General features: G+C 41.4%; 2 protein-coding genes across 2 annotated transcripts; one reads left to right on the top strand and one right to left on the bottom strand.

Annotated features, from left to right (window-relative positions):
• Positions 1-4,374: 4,374 nt before the first annotated feature.
• Positions 4,375-5,355, bottom strand: LOC100763854 (olfactory receptor 2T29). Its single transcript, XM_027427395.1, has one exon. The coding sequence runs from the start codon at positions 5,353-5,355 to the stop codon at positions 4,375-4,377; it is 981 nt and encodes a 326-aa protein (XP_027283196.1).
• A 19,359-nt stretch (positions 5,356-24,714) lies between these two features.
• Positions 24,715-25,662, top strand: LOC100763568 (olfactory receptor 2T29). Its single transcript, XM_027426251.1, has one exon. The coding sequence runs from the start codon at positions 24,715-24,717 to the stop codon at positions 25,660-25,662; it is 948 nt and encodes a 315-aa protein (XP_027282052.1).
• Positions 25,663-26,694: the final 1,032 nt, after the last annotated feature.

The raw sequence follows: 26,694 nt of genomic DNA, 5'->3' as shown, positions 1-26,694 counted from the left end.
AGCAGGAAGTAACTTGGAGGATGCTACGCCCCCTTTCCCCCATTGTTGTAGCTTAGGATAGTGTATATACCTAGTTAGGTATAGCTTCCTATTGTTTATGGTTGGGATTGGAAGGAGGTGTTCAGGCTTGAACACCTCTTTCAGATGGCTTTAGGGTTTAGTTAAAATAGACATAGTTAGGATGTGACATAAGCAGATTGTTGTATCTTCTTATATTTCACCTTTATGATTGTTAATTTTGGATACTTTACACTGTTAAGTTTTAATCCTCTTTTAGACTAAAAGGGGAATTATAGGGGATGTTTTAGCCACGCCTGCTAGGGGCTGGCTACAGGTGTGCCTGACCATGCCTGTGAGGCGTGGTCAGGGTGACATAGGGAAGGTTTAAGAGTGAGGGATGCACACATGGCAGCCCCTTCTTCCGTTACATCTTTGGCTTGTTGTACTTACTGCTGTCCCGCCGGCTGGCTAGGTCACTCTGTAAGTAAGGCCTTTCCCTATTAAATTCCCTTGTATTTTTACCTGGCTCCATATTGGTAATTTCCCACATTACATCTTCAACAAAGGTGCTAGCACAACTGGATTCGGACATGCAGACAATTGCAGATAGATCCATATCTATAACCATGCACAAAACTTAAGTCCAAAAGGATCAAAGATCACAACATAAATTCAGCCACACTGAATCTTCTAGAAGAGAAAGTGGAAGATACCCTTGAACAAATTGGTACAGGAGACCACTTCCTGAACATTACACCAGTAGCATAGACATTGAGATCTACAATTAATAAATGGGACCTCCTGAAACTGAGAAGCTTCTGTAAGGCAAAGGACATAGTCAGTAAGACAAAATGACAGCCCACAGAATGGGAAAAGATCTTCACCAACCCCACATCTGACAGAGGGCTGATTTCCAAAATATATAATGAACTCAAGAAGCTAGCCACCAAAACACCAAACAATGAAATTAAAAAGGGGTGTAGAACTAAATAGAGAATTCTCAGCAGAGGAATCTGAAATGGCTGAAAGGCACTTAAGAAAGTGCTCAAAATCCTTGGCCATCAGAGAAATGCAACTCAAAACAACTCTGAGATGCCATCTTACACCAACCAGAATGTCTAAAATCAAAAACACCAATGACAATCTATGCTGGAGAGGATGTGGAGAAAAAGGAACACTCCTCCATTGCTGGTAGTGGTGCAATCTTGTAAGACCACTTTGGAAATCAATATGTCGGTTGCTCAGAAAAATGGGAATCAGTCTACCTCAAGTTCCAGCCATTCCTCTCTTGGGCATATAACCAAATAATGCATGTTCATACAACAAGGACATATGTTCAACCATGTTCATAGCAGCATTATTTGTAATAGCCAGAACCTGGAAGCAATCTAGATGTCCCTCAACTGAAGAATGGATAGAGAAAACGTGGTCCATTTATACAATGGAGTACTATTCAGCAGATAAAAAGCAATGGAATCTTGAAATTCGCAGGCAAATGGATGGAACTAGAATAAACCATCCTGAGTGAGGTAACCCAGTCACAAAAAGACAAACATTGTATGTATTCACTCATATATGAATTTTAGACATAGAGTAAAGGATTACCAGCCTATCTATAATCCTCTTCGCCAAAGAAACTAGGAAACATGAAGGACTCTAAGAGAAAAATGCATGGACCCCAGAGAATGGGAAGGGACAGGATCTCCTGACCTAACTGGGAGCATGAGGGTAGGAGAGAGGGAGCTGGCAGAATTATAGGAGGAGAAGAAGAGGGGAGAGGAGGAAATGGAAGAGCAGAAATGTTGAGTGGGGGGGAGAGTAGAGGAGAGCAGGATGAGAGATACCATAACAGAGGGAGCCATTATAGGTTCAAGGAGAGATCTGGCACTGGGAGATTTCCAGAGATCTACAAGGATGACACAAACTGACAATCTAGGCAATGATGGAGAGGATACCCTAAATGCCCTTCCCCTATAATGAGACTGATGACTACTTTATATGCCATCCTAGAGCCCTCATCCAGTGGCTGATGGAAACAGAGGCAGACACACACAGATATACACTGAACTGAACAAGGGGAGCACATGGACCCCAGACTGCTGTCTGGGAGGCCAGCACAGGACTGATCCAGACCCCTGAACATAGATGTCAATGAGGAGGCCTTCACACTCTATGGGGCCCCTGATAGTGGATCAGTATTTTTTCCTAGTGTAAGAAGGGACTTTAAGAGCCCATCCCACGTGAAGGGATGCTCTCTCAGCCTGGACACATGGGGCAGGGCCTAGGTCCCGCCCAGGATTATGTGGAGGACTTTGGGGAGCCCCCATCAAGGTCCCTACCTTCCCTGAGGAGTGGAGGGGAGATGGGGTGGGGGCAGGCAAGGGGTTGGGGGAGGGTTTTGGGGGGAGGGGAGGGAGAGGGAGAGGGAGAAGGGATTGACATGTGAAGCAAGCTTGTTCCTAATTTGAACTAATAAAAAATGTAAAAAAATTAGAACTAGCCACGCCATATGGAAGGACAACTGTCTCAGAGTAATCTGCAGCTTTCCTAAAATCCTCCCTCCCTCTCTGTCTCTCTCTCTGTCTCTCTCTGTCTCTGTCTCTGTCTCTCTCTGTCTCTGTCTCTGTCTCTGTCTCTGTCTCTCTCTCTCTCTCTCTCTCATTCCCTCTTTTCTCTTTCTCCTGCTAATAAATATAGCCATTTTCTCTGGTTTGTTAAAAAAAAAAAAACTTCTGCTGCTATATCCACCACTTTCTTAATTGACGAGAATCAGAACCATCTTTCAACCCTTCAGTTATTTGTACTCTATGAATTATTTATTTTGATGTTGAGAATATTTGAAATAATTTAATGTCTCATAACTCTGCTTTCTTTAGGCTGTCTTGTTTCATGGCTGTAATTTCATATGGAGTGGCTACTTCTAATTTTAAGAAAGATTGTTCTTCCTTTTCTAAACTTTCATAACTCTTATTTGTGGGTTGCATTTTGATTTGTTGTGTCGGCATTACTCCAGACTGCAGTTTGGGGAAATAAATACAAATCCACCTTGTAGAAGAAATCGAACAACAACATGGTAACATTTTGGCTTGTTTCCTAACAGAACTGTCTTATCCCATTTATTAAATGTTATGGGGGATAAGGATGGAAAGGAACAGCAAAATGCATTAGAGGAAATGTAAAACTTGGCCACGGAAGAAATGATGATCCAGAGTCAGAAAAGTTACTGCAGAGTAAACAGGAAACCCTTCTTGTTCAGAACTGTCATAGGCACAGTTTGCAAAATTGCATCTATTGATTAATACAATGTATGTCAATTAGGTGTACATTCTTGAGGTCTTTTATCTATTGTAGCCCTTTTCTTCTTCTTTTCATTATATCAGCTATATTGTCCTGTAAATTGCAGTAGTGGTACCAAGAATAAAAGAATTAAGAAATTTTTAACTTTTCATAAAAGAAAGAAACCCATTTCTCTCTTGTGCTGCTTTTACTTTCTTAGGTTACACTGTGTTCTTGATAATTTAATTTCAGGTATAACATTTCTGTAAATGTCACATGTAAATGCTATGTCAGATACACAAAGTGGGAACAAATAAGTCCCAGATTAGAAGGGCTGCACCAGCCACCTCTCTTTCCTAAAGACTGCTGCCCTGATTGTCTAGATCTTAGGAATGAGCTTCCTTACAATAGGTCATAAAACAGCACTTGGACTCTTTGTGCACTAAATGTGACACTTGGTCAACAAGGGACACCATACTGAAGTTCCCAGAGAACAAAGTCATACACATCAAAGATTCTGCACCTGGTCAATGGATTAGAATTCCTGTGTTTATAAAACATTTTGTAACGATAAGGCTTTTCACCAAGCTGCCACATGTATGATCCAGATTTAAGTTTCTTTTAACCATTATTTTTACTATATCATAATACAGGAGCTCAAGGGATTAAACCTGCATCTTGTTCTTTATTTTTCTCTAATTTCAAATATACATAAATTATCAAGAAAACAGATAGAATTAATTCAGTATGTCATTTACCTTGAGTCACCTCTACTTAACATTGTTAACCACTTTGCTTCCAACTCATTCATATTTTATCATTGAACACCTCATGACCATTTATTCCTTCATATTACATAATTTTGGATGATAAGACTATTGTTGCACAAAATTGAACAGACACCATCAACTTCATAAAATGTAGTATTGACACAGTACAAATAAGGATTTTTGAATGTACAAGAAGTATGTCAATGAAATTTTTGGAATAGAGAAATAATTCTTCAAAAGAGATAACCCTGTAATGAGATATGATGGATGAGGAATAACAACAGCATGTGACCTGGAACAACAGATGTTTAGAGACAAGAGGAAGAAATTATTCATTCCAAAATTCTTGCTTTACTGTTTTTAGAAAGAGGGGTCTCACACCCAACAATTTCTTCAGAGCCCCTGTGACATTCTTATTCCGGAGACTGTAGATTAGTGGGTTCAACATTGGGGTTAGTATCGTGTAAAACACAGACACCACCATGTCCTTCTCAGGGGTGTGGAAGGAGGGAGGAAACATATAATTATAGACAGCAGCTCCATAGAAGAGGATGACCACAGTCATGTGGGAGGAGCAGGTGGCAAGAGCCTTCTTCCTGCCCTCTGCAGAGTTCATCCTGTGAACTGTGAGGAGGATGGATGAATAGGAGCTTGAGATGACTGTCACAGGGATGAGAAGCATGAGCACACAGCACAGGTACATGAGGGTCTCATAGAGCCAGGTGTCTGAGCAGGAGAGCTTTGTCACAGCAGGGACCTCACAGAAGAAGTGGTGGATCTCCCGGGATTCACAGAATGGGAAGGTCATGGTGACAGGAGTGAGTATGAAGCCATCCAAGGATCCCAGGAACCAACAGACAGACAACAGGAGGAGACACACCCTATGGTTCATGAGGACAGGATATCGGAGTGGATGGCAGATGGCCACATAGCGGTCATAAGACATGGCAGCCAAAAGGAAAAATTCTGAACCTGCTAATGTCAGGTACAGGAACATCTGCATCCCACAGGCAGCAGCTGAGATCTTGTGGCTTCCCAGGACCTGGTCCATGAGCATCTTGGGCACAGTGACAGAAATGTACATCATGTCCATGAGGGACAACTGGCTGATGAAAAAGTACATGGGTGTGTGGAGGCAGGTGTCAGAGTGTATCAGAAGGATCAGGAGGGCATTTCCAGACAAGGCCATCAGGAAAACCACAAATATCACCACAGCAAGCAGAGCAGGGTGTTTGGACTGAATGAAGAATCCCACCAGGGTGAAATCTGACTGTCCGGTGTAGTTGTTCATCCTGGTGTTGATGTTCATGGGTGTCTCCAAGGCAACCAGGAATGGTTTGGGGTTAGTGACTACATAATGATATTGCACAAGCTTAGTGCACTGAGAAAGTTCCAGAACCTGTACAATGATAATCTATATGAAGCAATTTAAAAAATGATGAACTCACATCTGTGGTTAGATCCATTACAACTCAGACTCAAGCTACCATAGTTCATGGTCATGATCTGATGATTAGCAGTGACCTCTATTAATAAGTTCTTGAAATCTGCACAATTATTGATCAAAATGAACAAACAAAAAACAATAAAAGACAAATGCACATAAGCAAAAATAGACACATTTTTAAGAATGTCAATGAGCAAAGTTATTAAGAGCCATTGTATATTTGCTTGTAGTATTAACACATTATGAGATCCACCATCCTTTTGTATTTACTGAAGAATGTGGCTTTTAAAAAATAATATGGTAAGAGATCTTAATTGAAAACTGCATGCAGTAAATTTAAAATTGAATTTGGAATTTCTTACATATGTTTGTTTTGATAGATAATGCTCTTTAAATACACATTCATATAAGCATAGTCATATGAAAATATTGATACAACCATACAGAGAACATGCTTGCTCATCTATCACTGGTTAGACTGAAATGATGGGAAGTCTCACCCTTCTTGTGTCTCTACTTCTCTAAGTTCATCTCCTTACAGGGTCCACAATCAGATCTAAGCCTCATCTTAGAAGTCCTTAAAGAACCATACTCTGACAAGCTGCTGATAGAGCTGAGAACAATGCCCTGGTCCATGACACTGTCGTATAAACATCAGACAAACCTGAGACCTACGGGAGGACGTGGACAGAAACACAGACAGACAAGTAGACAGAGATGTAGGAAAACATATTTCCATTTTTGAAGGCTTGTTTGTGAAAGGAAATTTGTATCTGTTCTAAACTTAAGCTATCCATTGGTCACCTTAAGGCACCTGCTGAACCAGATTATAACTGGACACAGTGAACAAGGGCCAGGGAAGCTACCACAGTCTATGAGAATCCAGGAACAGTGTTTGCATGGTGAGTGGAGGTCAGGAGGTAGGTGAGGAACAGGAGGTGTGCTGGGAAGGCAGTGCACTCTGTTTAGTTGGGAACACTAGCACAAGGCACCCAGAGAGCAGCGAGATAAGGAAAGTGGTGTCTACACAAGGCAGGGGACCAGCAGCTGGCCACACTTACCCATGCTGTGCTGTTAATTTCATGTGAACAGCTTGGTGCATTGTTAATGCTGGGTATTACTCACAGTGAAGGCAGAGAAATGGAAAAGCATCATGCCAAGCCAGAAGCATCCCTGGGCCACCCTGTGCTTCTGTAGGAGACACCACCTTTCCCTCCTTTACAGTGGAGAAGCTCAGGGTCTCAGGGCATCTGCCTCACATCACACAATAATGCACAGTGTGAGTGCTTAACCTGTGAGTAGGCACCGAGTCAGTACCTGCCTGGGTTCTATGGGAAACACTGTTTCCCCAGGACTGTATGCTTTGTGTTTAGATCACCCATGGTCTCCTTCATATGATGAGACATGAATAGGATTAAAAATTATTTTGGAATTATTGCAACCCTCAAATATTACCCATGATTGAAGGCAAATAATCCACAAAAGAGACATTTTTTGAAAGCTGTTTGATTGTAATATGAACACTAATAACACAGAAGGATGGGTGGGTGTGTGGGCAGATACCTACTACAATCCTAGCATTTGTGAGACTGGGGCAGGGGGACAAGCAATGAAATCAAGGCAAGGCTGATGTGTGTGTGTAAAACACATATTGCTTCATTTGTAACTTAGATAAAAATCTCAGTAAGGAAGTAGTAAGGGGAAACTTTCGGAGAAGATGGGTGTGTTAGTGCACAACTTTAATCCCAGCACTGGGGAGGCAGAGGCATATAGATCTTGTAGATCTCTCAGTTCAAGGCCAGCCTGGTCTACAGAGCAAGTTCTGGACAGCCAGGGCTGCACAGAGAAACCCTGTCCCAAAAGACCAAAAAGAGAAAAGAGGGCAGATTTTTTTCCTCTGCACACAAAAAATAGACAATAAATGATAAACACACTCCTTGTAGAACAGACTGTCTAGCATCCACCATGTGTTGTGCCTTCTCACCTGTTTGGTCACTCACCATCAGATGGAGCTGCAGCCAAGGTCATATGAGACAAGGGACAGCACCTCTTTAAATGCATAAGGAACAGGAGGCAAGTGACATCATCCCTGGATGGACCCTGCTTATTCCTGGATAAAGATGTGATTAATAACTCCCCCATGGGACTTTAAAGAAGAATGTAACTAAGGCAGCCAGGGATGGTGATGGAAACCACTGCCACAGCCTCATTTACCTTCAGTTTTGTTAAAGTGGAAAGTCACAGCCAGTGTTAACAATGGCCTGGAATATCACCATCATATGTTAAGGGTTATGTGTTTAACTAGACAAAGATGTGTTAACGTTTGTTTATATTGTATTTGTTTAACTATGTAAAGATGTGTTGCATTTGCTTTAATTAAATAAAATTAACCTGGGATCAGAGGATGTGTTAGCAACTAGTTGACAGGAAGTATTAGGGAGGAGCTTAGCCTGGGCTTTTTAGTTGGGATAGTGTGGGAGGAGAAAGGTTCCCAGGACACCAACTAAGAAAGAAAGTTAGCCAGAGGCTACTCTAACTCACAGATTTTTCACCCTAGCCTTTGAATCTCAAGTTGTAGATGAATGATAGAGATGCAGTTAAAGCTATCTTTAGCAGCATCAATGGGGCCATTTTCTGGGGGAACAGAATCCGCCCTCCCCTACCAGGCAACAGCCTTAATAGCCAAGGTGCTAGTGGTTTAAAGTGCAGCCACTGTGACAAAAGGAAACGAGCAATCATAAATAGCTATTATGTCCAACATGAGTCAGTGATTGTATTTCAAGGGCCTTGCACACTATACAGAATTCTATTCCCTCCTCACTCCCTCTGCCTCCTGTGTGTGTGTGTGTGTGTGTGTGTGTGTGTGTGTGTGTGTGTGTGTGTGTGCGCGCGCATTCATATAAACTTTCAGTAGTTTTGTGACACTTTTTTCTTTCATAGCTGTGGAGTCCAAACCTTGTGGTTCAACTCTCCTTGGGAGTATGTTACAGACTGACCCTGAGGCCCCATTCTTCATGTGTCATTTTCCCTGTCACCATCATTTCTGTGTGTTCAGCTGTCAGTCGGAAGCCACATTCATTAGAAGTGAATTCAGTTAAAATGATTATTACATTTTAAATAGTGACCTGAAAAATTAGAGAATGATCTACAAGTACAAATGGCTTCGATGAAAATCTGAATATTTATATTGCCATCAGCTGGACAGAAGTCATACTTTAGGAAGTCACACCTCCACTTAAACTGCCGACATCTGTGAGGTGTAAACTGTATAGTCGATGATGGTGTAAAACAGGGAAAAAGATGGGCCCAACTCTGCACTCTTGATCCTGCAGACAAATTGCTGTGAACTTTTTCCTGAATGCTAAAGGCTTCTGATCGTGTTCCCGTTGTTGTGGTGGTTTTCTCATTCCATCCTCTGGCACACAGTGTCCTCTGTTCATCAGGCCACCCTCCTGAGTTCAGACATCTCAGGCTCCCAGGGCTTTAGCTGTATATGGGGCAGTCTCTTGACTCCTTCACACTTGGTTTGAGTGCTGACCCCATGTGGACTTTGGCAGGGAGGGGAAAGAAAAGGGTCTCTCCCTGTTGCTGCTGGTCTGGGGCATCTGCACCAACTGCAGGTGACAGAGGTTCTGTGGGACTCCAGGCTGCATCCAGCACCTAAGGCAGCTGACTCAGCACTGTTAGGACATGGAGGTCTTGGGTGATGCAAGGTGTCAGGGCAGGGCCACCATGGCTTGAGAGAATTGATCATCTGATGCACAGAAAGGGAAACATGCAGCTAGCAGGGTGACAGCATTCTACCCCAATGTCTCCTGCCTGTCCAACAGATTGTCACTCCTGTGTGATCAATGTCCTACATGAACTCTAGCTTGAAATGTGAAGGCTTTGTAGAGTCCTGGAAACTGATTCATGAGAATCTTTGTTGGGGAAGGGAAATAAAAATAGCAGTGTCATCAAACAATCAAATCCTGTGTAATCAACAAGTCATGAGCCCATGCCACAAAGTGATACGTCATGGAAATCCATAAAACAGGTAACAGAAATAAGGGAAGCCGATGCACAGTACAGTCTGCCCACAAATGCACAGAGCTGACTGTTGTTCCTGGGGATGCTGTTGGAAATGAGCTGTCACTGTGTGTGCATCTCCCCTGTTCCTTCTGCAGAGAATTGGCTAGGAAGTCTTTCTCCTTCATGTTCAGAGTGTTGTAAGGATCTCAGGGGTTCAGTGAGGCTCACAAGTGTCACGTAGCTGTTTACAGCTTCAATTATAGCAGTTAGTGAGACCAAAGAAGGGCAGCTTCTAATTCTGATTCCTTCAAGTGTTCTTCCACCCTGTCACTGTTGTCTGCAGTAACTGGCTCCCTCCAAATAAGAATTCAGCTTCATTTGTGCATTTTTCTTCAGAGAGGCAAATGCTACAAGGAAGTATCTTTGAACACATTTTTAGTAAAAAGAGGATTTCTATAATATATGACTTATATGTAAATTAAGATGACTAATTATTTCCAGAACCAAACAGAAGAGCAAGCTGAAAATCTACAACAGGTCACAGAAGGTCTGAGTACCTTATGTAAAGTGTGTAAAGATGAGCAGTAAAAATCATTGAGTTATGTTAATCAAAATTTTAAGGTCAAAGTTCAATAAAACATTTATTGAAGACATACATGGTCCCCTGTAGAAGGGGAACAGGACAAGATCTCCTGAGAAAATTGGGAGCATGGGGGGAGGGGAGACAGAACTAAGAGAATGAGAAGGGGAGAAGAAGAGAGGTGAGGAAGACATGATGGGGCAGGGAGGTTGAGTTGGGGGAAGAACAGAAGAGGGCAAGATAAGAGATAATATAATAGAGGGAGACATTATAAGTTCAAAGAGAAATCAGGCACTAGGGAAATGTCTGGAGCATTACAAAGATGATACCAATTAACAATCTAAGCAACAGAAGAGAGGCCACCTTAAATGCCCTCTCCTGACAATGAGATTGATGAGTAATTCATATGCCATTGTATAGAGCCTTCATCCAACAGCTGGTGGAAGTAGAAGCAGACACCCATAGCTAAACCTTGAACTGAACTGAAATACAGCTGCAGAGGAGGAGGACTGATGAGCAAAGGGGTCCATACCAGGCTGGTGAAACACACAGAAAGAACTGACCAGAACAAGGGAAAACTCTTGGTCCCCAGACTAATAGCTGGGAAACCAGCATAGGACTGATCCAGACCCCCTGAATGTGAGTGTCAGTGAGGAGACCTTGGAAATCTATGGGGCCTCTTGTAGTGGATCAGTACTTATCGATACCATAGGAATGGACTTTAGGAGCCCATCCCACATGGAGGGCTTGACACAAGGGGGTTGGCCTAGGACCTATCACAAAGGATATGACAGACTCTGAAGACCCCCCTATGGAAGGCCTTACCCTTCCTGGGGAGCAGAAAAGGTATGAGATGGGTAGGGCATTAGTTGGGGGGGGAGGGTAGGGGAGTAGAGAAGGGAAAGGGACCTGGGATTGACATATAAAATAATTTTCTTTGTAATAAAAAAGAAAAAATATAACTATATGAATGCAATCTCAATGGAATCACAAAATGACAAGGGGCACATTGACCCACCTAGGTATCTCTCATTACTAAGTAAATAAAAAGTTCAATAAAACATTTATTTAAATCATTAGAGTTATTGAAATTTATTGTTCGTTCTTGGAAATGTCTAAAAGGGCTACTTAGTGGACAAAAAGTGTTTCCTCTCCTCAAATATTATACAAAATTTAAAAATATTAGACCAGACTGGTTCATATGACTTCTGGGTGTTGATGAACCCACTAGGAGCATACTCCCATGTGGACAGAGGGTTAAAGGGGCAGTAACTTTTACCCTGGTCCTTCCAGGTCCCTAGGTCCCATGGGGCTGTAGGACATTTAACAAAAGGTCTCACAGCTCTATTGACTCACCTGTCCTCTTCATCAAGAGGCCACAAGGGCTCCACGGAGTGGGTTCTAATCAGTGTATATTCTACAATGAATAGAATCAATACTAAGAGACAAGCTTCCAATGCTTCCAAAGTAGGCTGTGGTCAGAAAGGCCCTCACCCATCTCCAAATCTTCGCACAGTTGGTAAACAAAAGAGTAAATGACTTGGGGGCTCCTACCTAGTCTAAATGACCTTGGAGGAACAGACCCTTAAACCTTGACAGAAAAAAGGGTTTGTTTTGTCTATCAGTATGCTCTTAAAGCACTTAACAGGAACTGTAACCATACAACGGTCATAAGACAGGGCAGACAGAAGGGAAAGTTCTGGACTGCTAGTGTCACATAGAGGAACAACTGGCTGATGAAAAAGTACATGGTGTGTGGATGTGGGTGTCAGAGTGAACAGAAGGATCAGGAGGGCATTCTAGACAGGGCCAACAGGAAAACCACAAACTTGACCACAGAAAGCAGAGAAGGGTGTTTTGATTAAGTGAAGAATCCCACCAGGGTGAAATCTGACTGTCCAGTGTAGTTGCTAATCCAGATGATGATGGCCAAGGGTGTCTCCTAGGCAACCAAGAATGCTTTGGGGGTAGAGTCACGTGAGCCTAGGAATGAATATTCAGTGATGTGTAAATCAGCCTGACTGTGCTAACAGAGGAAGGTCCCTGGGCCTGAAGATCTGAGGTTTATAATTTCCCCGTATTTAAGAAAATTTCAAACAGAATTAATATCTGCAGTTAGAACCAACATAACTTCTAGTGAAACTGTCACATTTCAGGGTGCTGAAATATCCAAGTCACTTAAAGTGTCCTTTGTCCAGAGGACCACAGTCTGAAGGATCACTGATTACCACAAAACAGCGCTTCCAAAGGGAAATCACACTTACTTTGAACATTTATTTCAACCTGAGCTGTCAGCCAAGTTTGAACCTCTATGGGCTAAAGGTACAACATGGACTTTTAAAAACCTCAGAGATATATTCCATATGACAATTACTCAAAAAGTGAATTGAAAATAATGTGGCAAAACTAATCTGAGACCCCCAAAGACCATTTACCCTGAGGTTTATGTGACACTGACAGGTTCTTTTATTTTGGAGTGGCCTCATCTCACAAGTCAGTCCCAGTGATCAGGAAGACCATGGGGAGAGGACCCCACTCATTGGCCAGACCCAGCCATGGGTCCAGCCATCCCTCAGGCATCCAGGTCTCTGCACACTCTACTAAAAGGAAAAGAATCTCAGTTTGTAACCAAAATCAAGTGAAATCATGGGTAATCTTAGAATACTGACAGATTTAAACAGACCATTGCACATACAGTAGATAGTTCATGAGCAAGAAATTTTCTTAAGAACTGCCACATGTATGCACTTGATTGTCACTGGATTGTGAAATGTGTAACTGGTTCTCAGTGTGAGCATCTGTTCACACATTTATGATTTTTGTTTTCAACAAATGTCAACTGATCTCTCTCATCTGTGGATCATAGCATTGAATATTTCAATTTGTGTGTTTAATTTGCAAATCTGTAGAATACAGGAAACTGGAAGTGCTGATTGGTGAGAAGGGAGAGAATGATCTTAGGGGATGGGGAGAGGAGAATACAGTGGGACAAAGGACAGAAGAATGATGGGGAAGGAATTTGAAGTGGGGAAAGTGCTGAGAGCAAGGGCAAGAAGGGAGCATCTAACACTCAGGATGTTTGGAAAGGCCATATGAAAAGTCTTGCTATATTTCTTTATGTATTCATAGGTACATACATACTCAACACAAGAAACATGTCTCCCAGAATCCATGGACTGCCCAACAGCCCAGTGCCTGGTGTGGGATATCTGTTATTGACCTGTTCCTCATGCGTGTCCTGGAGACCCTCATAATTACACAGACTGGTGCCATTGCTCTTGGGTACCTCCTAGAACTTGATGGTAAGACCTTACTGCAGAGACACCACTTACAGTGTTCACAAGACATGAAATAAATCAGGTTAGTTGTGGCCAGGAAGTCTTCTTCCTGCTGGCTAGTGTTCACAGTACCAGGAGATGCCTTGTAGACAACTGCTGACTTTTCTGTCCCCAAAGCCTACATGGCACCTCATGGTACAAGGAAAGCCAGTTAGCAGGGAGGAAGGTGAGTACAGCTTTGTTTCTCCATATTTTCTGACCAGAATGTGTGGACTCTGAAGACTATGGATTTTGTCTCGGTGACTGCAATATAAATATTTACATTTTCTCTTAAGTCATCTGTACTTGTAGATTGTTCTGTAATTTGCATGTCACTGTTTACAATGAAACAAGCGTTTAAGTTCCATGCAGTCTAAAAAACATGGCTTGTGACTGACCCTATAGCACAAGGATGCTGAGATAGTAAGAGGACAAGATGACAGATGAGGGATGGGACATCTGGGTGAGTCTGTTGGGCAATAGTAAGGGGCAGTGTCTGTGCCTAAGCAGCTGAACTCCAAATCGAGAGGTCACACCTGTGAAAACCACTGGAAGTATATACGAACACACACACACACACACACACACACACACACACACACACACACACACACACACACACGGGTGGGGGGAGAGACAGAGACAGAAAGAGACAGAGAGAGACTGTCAGACAGAGAGTCAGAGAAATAATGCTTTGGCCGTGTATTACCTGACTTCTCTATCTCATGCTTGATATTTAGCTACAGTGTTCAAATTTCAGATCATTTTAAATTCGGTTACAATTACACTTTTACTAATCTGGGAGATTGAAAAAAGCACAAGGACAAAACCACAGCTGTGTAATGGATATGTTTCTCAGCTTTTTTTTTATTTTTATAGCTCTATTAATTACATCTTCAAAGTCCCAAGGAACATTATTGACAAAACCCCATAACACCAGCCCTTAATGAGCAGAGTCCAGTCAGGGATGACATCATTCCCCTCCTATTCCCTGTGCTCTTAAACAGCCACTGCTCCTTGACCTATGTGTCCAAGGCTGCCTGCAGAATCTGGGGTGCGTTGGAACTGAGGGGATACTGCACAGCACACACTGTTACAGACTTTACATCTGCCTCCTGAAACTTCTAGTAGTTCCTGACTGTAAGTCCTTTGCTTTCCTCTTTTTCATTTCCTACAGAAAAGAGCATGCAATTTCTTCCAAAAACTTCAAATACTATTCACTTAATGACACAGACTTAGCATGTTTTATTCCCAGCTACTTAAAAGAACATGTATACCGCCATCTCAACTAATCTTACGGTGTTTGCTAGCAGTTATGGAGCTGCAAGCTTACAGAGTGTGACAATGACACCAAAAAAATATATGTTCAACAATGAGAGCAGCAGGGCATTGTCTAGACTGAACTGCAGACTACAGAGAGAAATGGGGTTTCCAAGAGAACTGAGGAAGGGGCATGCTCTTTTTCCCCCAAAATAGTGAAATGTTCCTCTTTTGTCAGTTGGTTGTTTCATATTAGGTGCACACTCTGAAATCTGAGTTTTCCCCTGAAAAGGAAGGAAATAAGGTAAGTAATTCGGTCTCCTGGGGAGAAGTGCTGTAGGACGGCTTCAGAACAGACTCTGGTGCTGCTGCCTCCAGTAGCTTGGAGTCGCTCTACCAGTGCTGTTAGTGATGCCAGCCTGAAGCTGCATCTGGCTGTCCACACCAAATGCAAACTGGAGAGCTGGAACAGCACTGACAAGGCTGCAAAACTTGTGTGTGCCTCAGACACTGTGATCAAAGTCCTTCTGGTGTCCTAGGTTTCTTGATGTCAGAAACTCCCCTTAGTCAGAGTACACTGCTGATTTGACCAGCACAGAACCCAGGTTTTTTATGCCCTCCGTCCACTGTAGTGTTTAGGTTTCTATTTGTGGTGGCCACTGTCCTGACCTGAGATCTACTATGTCCACATATAAACCAAACAGTTTTCAGTTTCTGAACTCTTTTGGAATGTTTAAATATTGAACAGAAGATAGTTTCTATCTGCCAAAGAAATTTTGGTAGAAAGGAAAACTGTCTGTCTCCCTGTTTATCTGTACATCTATTTATCATCTCTCTATGTCTTTGCACCATCTTCCATAATGTGCCTCCAATTTGTCCAACATATGTCCTTGTTGTATGAACATGCACTATTTGGGTATATACCCAAGAGAGGAATGGCTGGATCTTGAGGTAGACTGATTCCAATTTTTTTCTGAGCAACCGCCATACTGATTTCCAGAGTGGTCTTACAAGTTCACACTCCCACCAGCAATGGAGGCATGTTCCCTTTTCTCCACATCCTCTCCAGCATAGATTGTCATTGGTATTTTTGATTTTAGCCATTCTGACAGGCGTGAGATGGTATCTCAGAGTTGTTTTGAGTTGCATTTCTCTGATGGCCAATGATTTTGAGCACTTTCTTGAGTGTCTTTCAGCCATTTCAGATTCCTGTGTTGAGAATTCCCTATTTAGTTCTGAACTCCACTTTTTAATTTCATTGTTTGGTGTTTTGGTGGCTAGCTTCTTGAGCTCCTTATATATTTTAGAAATCAGTCCTCTGTCAAATGTGGGATCGGTGAAGATCTTTTCTCATTCTGTGGGTGGTTGTTTTGTCCTACTAACTGTTTCCTTTGCCTTGCAGAAGCTTCTCAGTTTCAGGAGGTCCCATTTATTAATTGCAGATTTCAATGTCTGTGCTACTGGTTTAATATTCAGGAAGTGGTCTCCTGTGCCTATTTGTTCAAGGGTAATTCCCACTTTCTCTTCTAGAAGATTCAGTGTGGCTGGATTTATGCTGAGATCTTTGATCCATTTGGACTTAAGTTTTGTGCATGGTGACAGGTATGGATCTATCTGAAATTTTCTGCATGTCCGAATCCAGTTGTACCAGCACCATTTGTTGAAGATGCTATCTTTTTTCCATTGTATAGATTTAGCACCTTTATCAAAAATAAGGTATTCGTAGGTGCGTGGGTCAATATTAGGGTTTTCAATTCAATTCCATTGGTCTATCTGTCTATTTTTGTGCCAATACCAAGCTGTTTTCAGAACTATGGCTCTATAGTAGAGCTTGAAGTCGGGGATGGTGATGCCTCCAGAAGATCCTTTATTGTAAAGAGTTGTTTTGGCTATTCTGGGTCTTTTTATTTTTCCATATAAAGTTGAGTATTGTTCTTTCAATGTCTGTGAAAAACTGTTGGGATTTTGATGGGGATTGCATTAATCTGTAGATTGCTTTTGGCAGGATTGCCATTTTTACTATGTTAATTCTACCTGTCCAAGAGCATGGGAGATCTTTCCATTTTCTGGTATCTTCTTTAATTTCTTTCTTTAAAATCTCAAAGTTCTTATTGTACAGGTCATTCACTTTTTTGGTTAGTGTCACCCCATGATATTTTATGTTGCTTGTGGATATTGTGAAAGGTGACGTTTCCCTGATTTCTTTCTCATTGGATTTATCATCTGTATATAGTGGGGCTACTGATTTTTTTGAGTTAATTTTGTATCCTGCTACCTTGCTGAAGGTGTTTATCAGCCATAGGAGTTCCCTGGTAGAGTTTTTCGGGTCACTAATGTAGACTATCATATCGTCTGCAAATAGTGAAAGTTTGACTTCTTCCTTTCTAATTTGTATCTCTTTGATCCCCTTTTCTTGTTATATTGCTATAGCCAGAACTTCAAGTACAATATTGAAGAGATATGGAGAGAGTGGATAGCCTTGTCCTGTTCCTTATTTTAGAGGAAACGCTTTGAGTTTCTCTCCATTTACTTTGATGTTGGCTATTGGTTTGGTGTATATTGCGTTTATCATGTTTAGATATGTTCCTGTTATTCCTGTTCTCTCCAAGATCTTTATCATGAAGGGATGTTGGATTTTGTCAAAGGCTTTTTCAGCATCTAGTGAGATGATCATGTGGTTTTTCTTTTTCAGTTTGTTTATATGGTGGATTACATTGATGGATTTTCATATGTTGAACCATCTTTGCATCCCTGGGATGAAGCCTACTTGATCATGGTGGATGATTTTTCTGATATGTTCTTGGATTCAGTTGGCCAATATTTTATTGAGTATTTTAGCATTGATGTTCATGAGAGATATCGGTCTCTAGTTCTCTTTCTTAGTCATATCTTTGTGTGGCTTGGCTATCAAAGTAATTGTAGCCTTGTAGAAAGAGTTTGGCAATATCCCATCTGCTTCTATTGTGCGAAACAATTTGAGGCGTACTGGAATTAGCTCTTGTTTGAATTTCTGGTAGAATTCTGCAGTGAAGCCATCTGACCCTGGGCTTTTTTTTTGGTTGGGAGGCTTTTGATGATTGCTTCTATTTCATTAGGGGTTATAGATCGATTTGAACTCTTTATCTGATCTTGATTTAATTTTGGTAAGTGATATTCATCCAGAAAGTTGTCCATTTCCTTTAGATTTTCCAATTTTGTGGGGTACATGTTTTCAAAGTATGACCTGAAGATTCTCTGGATTTCCTCAGTGTCCATTGTTATATCCCTTTTTTCATTTCTGATTTTGTTAATTAGCATGCTCTCTCTCTGCCTTTTGGTTAGTTTGGCTAGAGGTTTGTCTATCTTTTTGATCTTCTCAAAGAACCAACTCTTTGTTTCATTGATTCTTTGTACTGTTTTCCTAGTTTCTACTTTGTTGATTTTGGCTCTTAGGTTGATTATTTCCTGGAGTCTATCCCTCCTTGGTGTGTTTGTTTCTTTTTGCTCTAAAGCTTTCAGTTGTTCTGTCAATTCTCTAATGTGACTTTTCTCCAGTTTCTTCATGTGGGCACTTAGTGCTATGAACTTCCCTCTTAGCACTGCTTTCAGGGTGTCCCATAAGTTCGGGTATGTTGTGTCTACATTCTCATTAAATTCTAGGAAGTCTTTAATTTCTTTTTTTATTTCTTCCTCAACCCAGGAATGGTGCAATTGGGTGTTATTCATTTTCCACGAAATGTAGGTTTTCTGCAATTCGTATTGCTGTTGAATTCTAGCTTTAATGCATGGTGGTCTGATAAGATACAGGGGGTTATTTCAATACTTTTGTAACTGTGGAGGTTTGCTTTGCTGCCAACTATGTGGTCAATTTTTGAGAAGGTTCCATGTGGCGCTGAGAATAAGGTATATTCTTTTGTGTTTGTATGGAATGTTCTATAGATATCTGTTAAACCCAGTTGGGTCATAACTTCTGTCAGATCCTTTGTTTCTTTGTTAAGTTTCTGTCTGGTGGTCCTGTCTAGTAGTGTAAGGGGCGTGTGGAATTTCCTACTATAAGTGTGTGTGGTTTTATGTGTGGTTTGAACTTTAGTAATGTTTCTTTTACAAATGTGGGTGCCTTCGTGTTTGGGGCATAGATGTTCAGGATTGAGACTTCATCTTGATGGACTTTTCCTGTGATGAGTATGAAATGCCCTTCTTCATCTCTTTTGATTGCTTTTAGTTTAAAATCTAATTTGTTAGATATTAGAATTACTACACCAGCTTGTTTCTTGAGCCCATTTGATTGGAAAATTTTTCCCATCCTTTTACTCTGAGGTATCGCCTGTCTTTGAAATTGAGGTGTGTTTCTTGTAAACAGCAGAAGGATGGATTTTGTCTTCATATCCACTCTGTTAGCCTATATCTTTTTATGGGTAAGTTAAGACTATTGACATTTAGGGATATTAATATCCATTGTTCATTGGTTCTTCTTTGTTTTGGATTTATTGTTGGTGGTGTCATTGCGTGTGGATTTCGTCCTCCTGTTTCTTTTTGCATTTGTAAAATTAGATTATCTATTGCCAGTGTTTTGTGAGTGTAGTTATGTTTGTTGGGTTGGAGTTTTCCTTCCAGAACCTTCTGTAGTGCTGGATTTGTGGATATGTATTGTTCAAATCTGTTTTTGTCATGGAATATCTTGTTTTCTCCATCTATAGTGATTGAAAGTTTTGCTGGGTACAGTAGTCTGGGTTGACATCCATGCTCTCTTAATGCTTATAGGGTATCTATCCAAGACCTTCTGGCTTTCAGAGTTTCCATTGAGAAGTCAGATGTGACTCTGATTGGTTTGCCTTTATATGTTACTTGGCCTTTTTCCTTTGCTGTTCTTAGTATTTTCTCTTTATTCTGTAGATTTGGTGTTTTGATTATTATGTGTCCAGGGGACCTCTTTTTGTGGTCCAGCCTGTTTGGTGTCCTGTAAGCTTCTTGTACTTTCATAGGCATATCCTTCCGTAGGTTGGGGAAGTTTTCTTCTATGATTTTGTTGAATATGTTTTCTGTACCTTTGAGCAGTGTTTCTTCACCTTCTTCTACACCTATTATTCTTAGGTTTGGTCTTTTTACGGTGTCCCATATTTCCTGGATATTTTGTGTTAGGGATTTGTTGGACTTGAGGTTTTCTTTGGTTGATGAATGTATATCCTCTAGCGAGTCTTCAATAGCTGAGATTCTCTCTTCCATCTCTTGAATTCTATTGGTTATACTCACATCTTTAGTTCCTGATCGTTTATCCAGCCTTTCCATTTCCAGCATGGCCTCATTCTGTGTTTTCTTTATTGTGTCTATTTCAGCTTTCATGCTTTGAGCTATTTTAAGAACTTCCTTCACTTGTTTGGATGTTTTTTTTCCCTTGGGTTTCTTTAGATTCTTTAAGCGATTTGTTTATTACTTGAATTTTTTGGTTTGTCTTTTCCTCCATTTCATGTAATTTTTTGTTTGCTTTTTCTTCTATTTCTTCAAGGGATTTTCTTGTTTCCTCTTTAAAGGTCTTTATCATCTTGCTGAGATAATTTTTGAGGTCCATCTCATCTTCATGCTCTGTGTTGTGCTTTTCAGATCTTGCTGGAGTGGAGTCCCTAGATTCTGGTGGTGTCTTATTGGTCTTTCTGTTGTTGAGTGAAATCTTATTCTGTCTTCTTCCCATATCTTCTTTTAGTGGGTGCAGGTGGGGTCTCTGTATCTCCTCTTGTGACCCAGTGGTGTGGGGGGGGCAGGAATTCAATGTCCACAACTCTGGATGGTCTTGCCTCTCCTGGTAGTCTCCTCACTCCTTGTGGATCGGTTGGTGGAAAGAGATGGAAAAGTGGGGTTTTTCCAGATTCAGGGAGCTCCTCCTTGTCTGTGCATGTCTACCCCAAGCAGGTAGGTGCAGGCCCAGGGTGGTCCGGGTGGGTGATGGTTTGGGTGGTGGTTGGGTAAGGGCAGAGACTCACTCACCTAGTTCCTGTGTCAGTCGGCGGAAAGGATGGAAGAGTGGGGTGATACCAGATTCAGGGAGCAGGGACGATAGCCCAGGGTTTTAACCAGTCCAGTAGCAGGAGTAGCTTAGGGAACTCTCACAAAGGTGTAAACACCTTTGGAGCTGGAAGATCTTTCTGACCTCTCCATGCCTTGTAACCACAGCTAAACTGTTCTCAGGAAGTGGAGATATTTGTGCTGTGTCAGTGAGAGCTACATAAGCCAACACTTACCCATTCAGAAATCAGAAGGTGGGAAATCCAGGTTCAGTTCCCAACACCCCCATGGCAGCTCACAACTATCCGAAATGGTTTCCAGAGGATCCGACACCCTCCACTGCCCTCCTTGGCCAATACTGACATGTGTAGTGCACAAACACACACACACACACACACACACACACACACACACACACACAGTATACACACACACATATACACACACACACACACAAATATGTATAAACATTTTAGGTTGAAAAATTGAATCTGTTTAAGGAGAAGACATGGCATAAGCTTTAGCTAACTTCAGAAAGGCTAAATATATTTTGTGCCTGCTGCTTTTATTCATTTTGCATCCATTTAAACATTTGACTTTGTCATATTTATGTCTTGTCCTGCACAGACTGGCATGGGCCTATTTAAGCTCCATCAAGTTCAAAGTCTCCTTGACTTGTGTTCAAAGTCCAATGCAGACAGGCTGTGAGCCTAGGGAGCATAGGGAGCAGGGAGCCAGGAGCCTGAGGAATCTCAGTGTTGCTCAGTTTTCTCTCTGCTTCATGGACACCATGAGGTAGGGACTGGAACAACCACAAAGCAGACGATATAGTGCAAGTACAGCCTGGACTGGCCTGTGAGCACAGTCATCTCAGGGTCCTATAGAGTTAGAGCATGTGGTGGGTCCTGTGAGCAGGTGAACTTGGAAAAGCTGAGATCTTACACAGGTGAGTTTTTCTGCTAACTATGTAAACAGGGTTAAATGTGCAAATATGTTATGTGTTTCTTTGTAATTCCTAAGTTCATGTGAATGTTTATCTAAACACATTTAAAATTTTTATACATTTAAACAAAAAAGTGAACTTATATAGAAATATCAAATCCAAATCTTCTTTAAGTAGGCTGCAAACATTATTTAATTGAAAATCTCTTCCTTATTATTTTGAAAACTAAATTCTTAAATGTATGCATGATATTTACAGTGTAGAACAAAAGTCATGTAGCCTATAATATAACAATATTACATATCTCTAAGATGATCTTCCAGTTTGGTAAGAGCTATCACAGTGTTGTGTGCACAGCTATTTTTACTTTTTGATATTGAGAGATTTCGATTGTTTTGCTTATTTAATCTTGGCCAAATCAGAAATCAAAGTCATCAACATCATCACCACCACCACCATCATTATCAGTAACATTATTTTAGGTAGCAGATGGAGCACTACTGGATTGAGTGACAGCTGGAATGGGGGCAGTATTTGGTCACTGAGTGGTTTCTTTGCTGAAATCTCTTAGGGTTCTGAGCATTGGTCCTGCTTGTGTGAAGGCAAACTTTCTTCAAGCAGCACAGAAATTCTGAGAGGAGCCAGATCTTGGGGATCAAGGAGGTCCATCTGCTGAAATTTACCTTTTAAGTTACAACATTTAAATGTGTTTGTATATGAAATACAGTTTTTAAGATTCCAATTGCATCCTTAATTCATAGAGGTCAAGGTTTCTTTTAAAACCATAGTTTTCAAAAAATTTTGATTGCTCATTTTTTGTCACTCAATCAGTATTCATGTTGGCCTGGGGCAGACCTCCTCAAGTTTATAAACTTGACAGAAGACACTGTCTTTAGGAATGTTCATGACCTTGAACCTTGGAAAATTTGCCCCAATAACCAATGCTTCTGACCAAGATGTGAATACTTTTTTTTCTATGCTTTTATTTAAATTAGAAACAAATGTGTTTTACATGTCAATCCCAGTTCCCTCTCCCTCCCCTCCTCCCCTGCCCCCCAGTAATGCCCTATCCCATCCCCTTTCTGCTCCCCAGGGAGCTTGAGGCCTTTGATGGTGGATCTTCAGAGTCTGTCACATCATTTGGAGCAGGGCCTAGGCCCTCCTCAATGTGTCTAGGCTAAGAGAGTATTCCTCTCTGTGGAATGGGCTCCCCAAATTCATTCGTATGCTAGGGATAAATACTGATCTACTACCAGAGGCCCCATAGATTGCCCAGGCCTCCTCACTGACACACATGTTCAGGGGGTCAGTTCAGTGTTTAGCTGTGGGTGTCTGCATTTGCTCCCATCAGCTACTGGATGAAGGCCCCGGGGTGGCAAATAAGGTAGTCATCAATCTCATTATTGGGGAAGGGCATTTAAGGTAGCCTCTCCGCTATTGTTTAGATTGTTAGTTGGGGTCATTCTTGTAGATCTCTGGACATTTCCCTAGTACCAGATTTCTCTGTAAACCTATAATGACTCCCTCTATTATAGTATCTCTTATCTTGCTTTCCTCTATTCTTCCCCTGACTCAACCTTCCTGCTCCCTCATGTCCTCCTCTCCCTTCCTCTTCTCCTCTTCTCTCTTCTGTTTCTCCTAGGTCCCTCCTCATTTCTTAGCTTCTCTGACAGTGTGGATTGTAGGCAGGTAATCCTTTGCTCTATGTCTAAAATTTTCGTATGTTGGGCCATTCTTGCATCCCGGGGATGAAGTCTACTCGAACATGGTGGATGATTTCACTGATGTTTTCTTGTATTCGATTTGCCAGTATTTTATTGAGTATGTTTGCATCAATGTTCATGAGGGATATTGGTTTGTACTTCTCTTTCTTAGTTGTGTCTTTGTGTGACTAGGGTACTAAGGTAATTGTAGCCTTGTAAAAAGAGTTTGGCAATGAACCTTCTGCTTCTATTGTGTGGAACAATTTCAGGAGTATTCGTATTAGCTCTTTGAATTTTTGGTAGAATTCTGCACTGAAGCCATCTGGCCTGGCTTTTTTTTTTTTTTTTTTTTTTTTTTTTTTTTTTTTTTTGGTTGGGAGATTTTGATCACTGCTTCTATTTCATTAGGGGTTATAAGTCTGTTTACATTGGTTGTCTGTTCCTGGTTTAATTTTGGTAAGTGATATTTATCCAGAAAATTGCCCATTTCCTTTAAACTTTTGAATTTTGTGGAGTACAAGCTTTCAAAGTATGACCCGAAGATTCTCTGAATTTCCTCAGTGTCCGTTGTTATGTCCCCCTTTTCATTTCTGATTATGTTATTTTTCATGTACTCTCTTTGCCTTTTGGTTAGTTTGGATAAAGGTTTGTCTATCTTGTTGATTTTCTGTAAGAACCATCTCTTCGTTACATTGATTCTTTGTATTGTTTTCTTTGTTTCTACTTTATTGATTTCAGCCCTCAATTTGATTATTTCCTGGCGTCTACTCCTCCAGGGTTAAGTTTGCTTCTTTGCGTTCTAGAGCTTTCAGTTGTACTCTTAATTCCCTAGTGTTACTATTCTCGTTTCTTCATGTGGGCACTTAGTGCTATGAAATTTCCTCTTAGTACTGTTTTCAAAGTGTCCCATAAGTTTGGGTATGTTGTGTCTTCATTTTCATTGAATTCTAGGAAGTCTATAATTTCTTTCTTTACTTCTTTGACCCAGGAAAGGGTTGTTCAATTTCCATGAGTGTCTAGGGTTTCTGCAATTTGTGTTGTTGTTGAATTCTAACTTTAAAGCATGGTGGTCTGATAAGATACAGGGTGTTATAACAATTATTTGTACCTGTGGAGGTTTGCTATGTTGCCGAGTATGTGGTGGATTTTAGAGTGGGTTCCATGTGGTGGTGAAAGGTATATTCTTTTGTGTTTGGATGGAATGTTCTATAGGTATCTGTTAAAACCAATTGGGTCATAACTTCCCAAGACATGAATTCTAACTTATCAAAAAATTGATTGAACTATGTTTAATATGCAATCCTCAGATCTCCAGGCCCAGAGAATTTCCTCTGGTACCTAGTCAGATTAGGGAGCCATCACTGAGTATTCATTCCTAGGGTCACATGATTACACTAACCCCAAGCATTCTTGCTTGCCTAGAAAAGATTCATGAACTTCACCAACTGGATGAGCAACTACTTTGGACAGTCAGATTTCACCATGGTGGGATTCTTCATTCAGTCCAAACACCCTGTTCTGCTTGCTGTGGTGATATTTGTGGTTTTCCTGATGGCCTTGTCTGGAAATGCCCTCCTGATCCTTCTGATACACTCTGACACCCGCCTCCACACACCCATGTACTTTTTCATCAGCCAGTTGTCCCTCATGGACATGATGTACATTTCTGTCACTGTGCCGAAGATGTTCATGGACCAGGTCCTGGGAAGTCACAAGATCTCAGCTGCTGCCTGTGGGATGCAGATGTTCCTATACCTGACATTAGCAGGTACAGAATTTTTCCTTTTGGCTGCCATGTCTTATGACCGCTATGTGGCCATCTGCCATCCACTCCGATATCCTGTCCTCATGAACTATAGGGTGTGTCTCCTCCTGATGTCTGTCTGTTGGTTCCTGGGATCCTTGGATGGCTTCATACTCACTCCTGTCACCATGACCTTCCCATTCTGTGGATCCCGGGAGATCCACCACTTCTTCTGTGAGGTCCCTGCTGTGACAAAGCTCTCCTGCTCAGACACCTGGCTCTATGAGACCCTCATGTACCTGTGCTGTGTGCTCATGCTTCTCATCCCTGTGACAGTCATCTCAAGCTCCTATTCATCCATCCTCCTCACAGTTCACAGGATGAACTCTGCAGAGGGCAGGAAGAAAGCCCTTGCCACCTGCTCCTCCCACATGACTGTGGTCATCCTCTTCTATGGAGCTGCTGTCTACACCTACATGCTCCCTGCCTCCTTCCACACCCCTGAGAAGGACATGGTGGTGTCTGTGTTTTACACGATACTCACTCCTTTGCTGAACCCACTAATCTACAGTCTCCGGAATAAGAATATCACAGGGGCTCTGAAGAAATTGTTGGGTGTGAGACCCTTCTCTTAAGGAAACAAAAACTAATTCATTTGGAATGAATAGTTTTCTTTCTTTTCTTCTACACATCTGTTTTTCCAGGTTCATGATTATGTCATTTGCATGATGCTCATATGCCTGAGAGCATGACACATTCTCTCATCATGAACTTTTATTGTACAAAATTATGGACTTTATGCCTCTTGTTTGCTAAGATATTTTATCAGAATTTGATGCTGACTCAGTGAAATGGATTTGCTATATATTGACACAGCTGTATGTGTTTCATTCCTTTATTTTCTATGTGCATTGAGCAAGCTGGCATTCCTGGGATGTGTCCAATTTGGTCACAGTGGGCAATGTTTTAATGGGATGTAAATATAATTTGCAGGTGTTCTGGTAGAAGTTAGCATAAATGTTTATCTTAGATGTTGTGCCATGATTTTTTCTATGTAATTCCTTGCTGTGTATATCAGAGCAGTATCAACCCCTTCTGAGGGTTTGGAATATATTCCCCTTCCTTAACATCTGGAACTGTTGGAGAATTGTTATGTCTCTTATAATACTTGCTACAATTCAGTATCACACCATTTTCCTGTGCTTTAAAAAAGATTTTATTTTTAAGGGTTTGTGTGTGTGTGTTTGTGTGTGTGTGTGTTTGTGTGTGTGTGTGTGTGTGTGTGTGTGTGTGTGTGTGTGTGTGTGTGGTTTTTTCTCTGTGTGTCTGTGTTTGTATGTACACATATGTATGTTTGTTTGTATCTTCATGTTTGTGCATGTGAGTGTGTCTCTCTCTGTGTATTATATGTGTTTTATGCCTGAGTGTATCCATGTATGCTTGCATTTCTGTGTGAATATGTGTGTCTGAGTGTGTGCTATGTGGATATATGGGGGGCATGTAACTGTGTGCAATAACATACATATGAGTGCAGGGTCAACAGAGTCCAGAAGAGGTCATCAGAGCTTCTGGAGGGTAATCTGTAGGTGGTTGTGAGCTGCCAATAGAAATGGTGGGAGCCGCCTGTGCCTGCCGGCTTGGGCCAGACACGCCCAGGCAGGGAGGAG

This window comes from Cricetulus griseus, chromosome 7, assembly GCF_003668045.3.
Source record: "Cricetulus griseus strain 17A/GY chromosome 7, alternate assembly CriGri-PICRH-1.0, whole genome shotgun sequence".
In the NCBI taxonomy this organism is placed as follows: domain Eukaryota; kingdom Metazoa; phylum Chordata; class Mammalia; order Rodentia; family Cricetidae; genus Cricetulus; species Cricetulus griseus.
The sequence above is the reverse complement of the archived record's forward strand: the minus strand, read 5'-3'. Positions and strand labels throughout refer to the sequence as shown.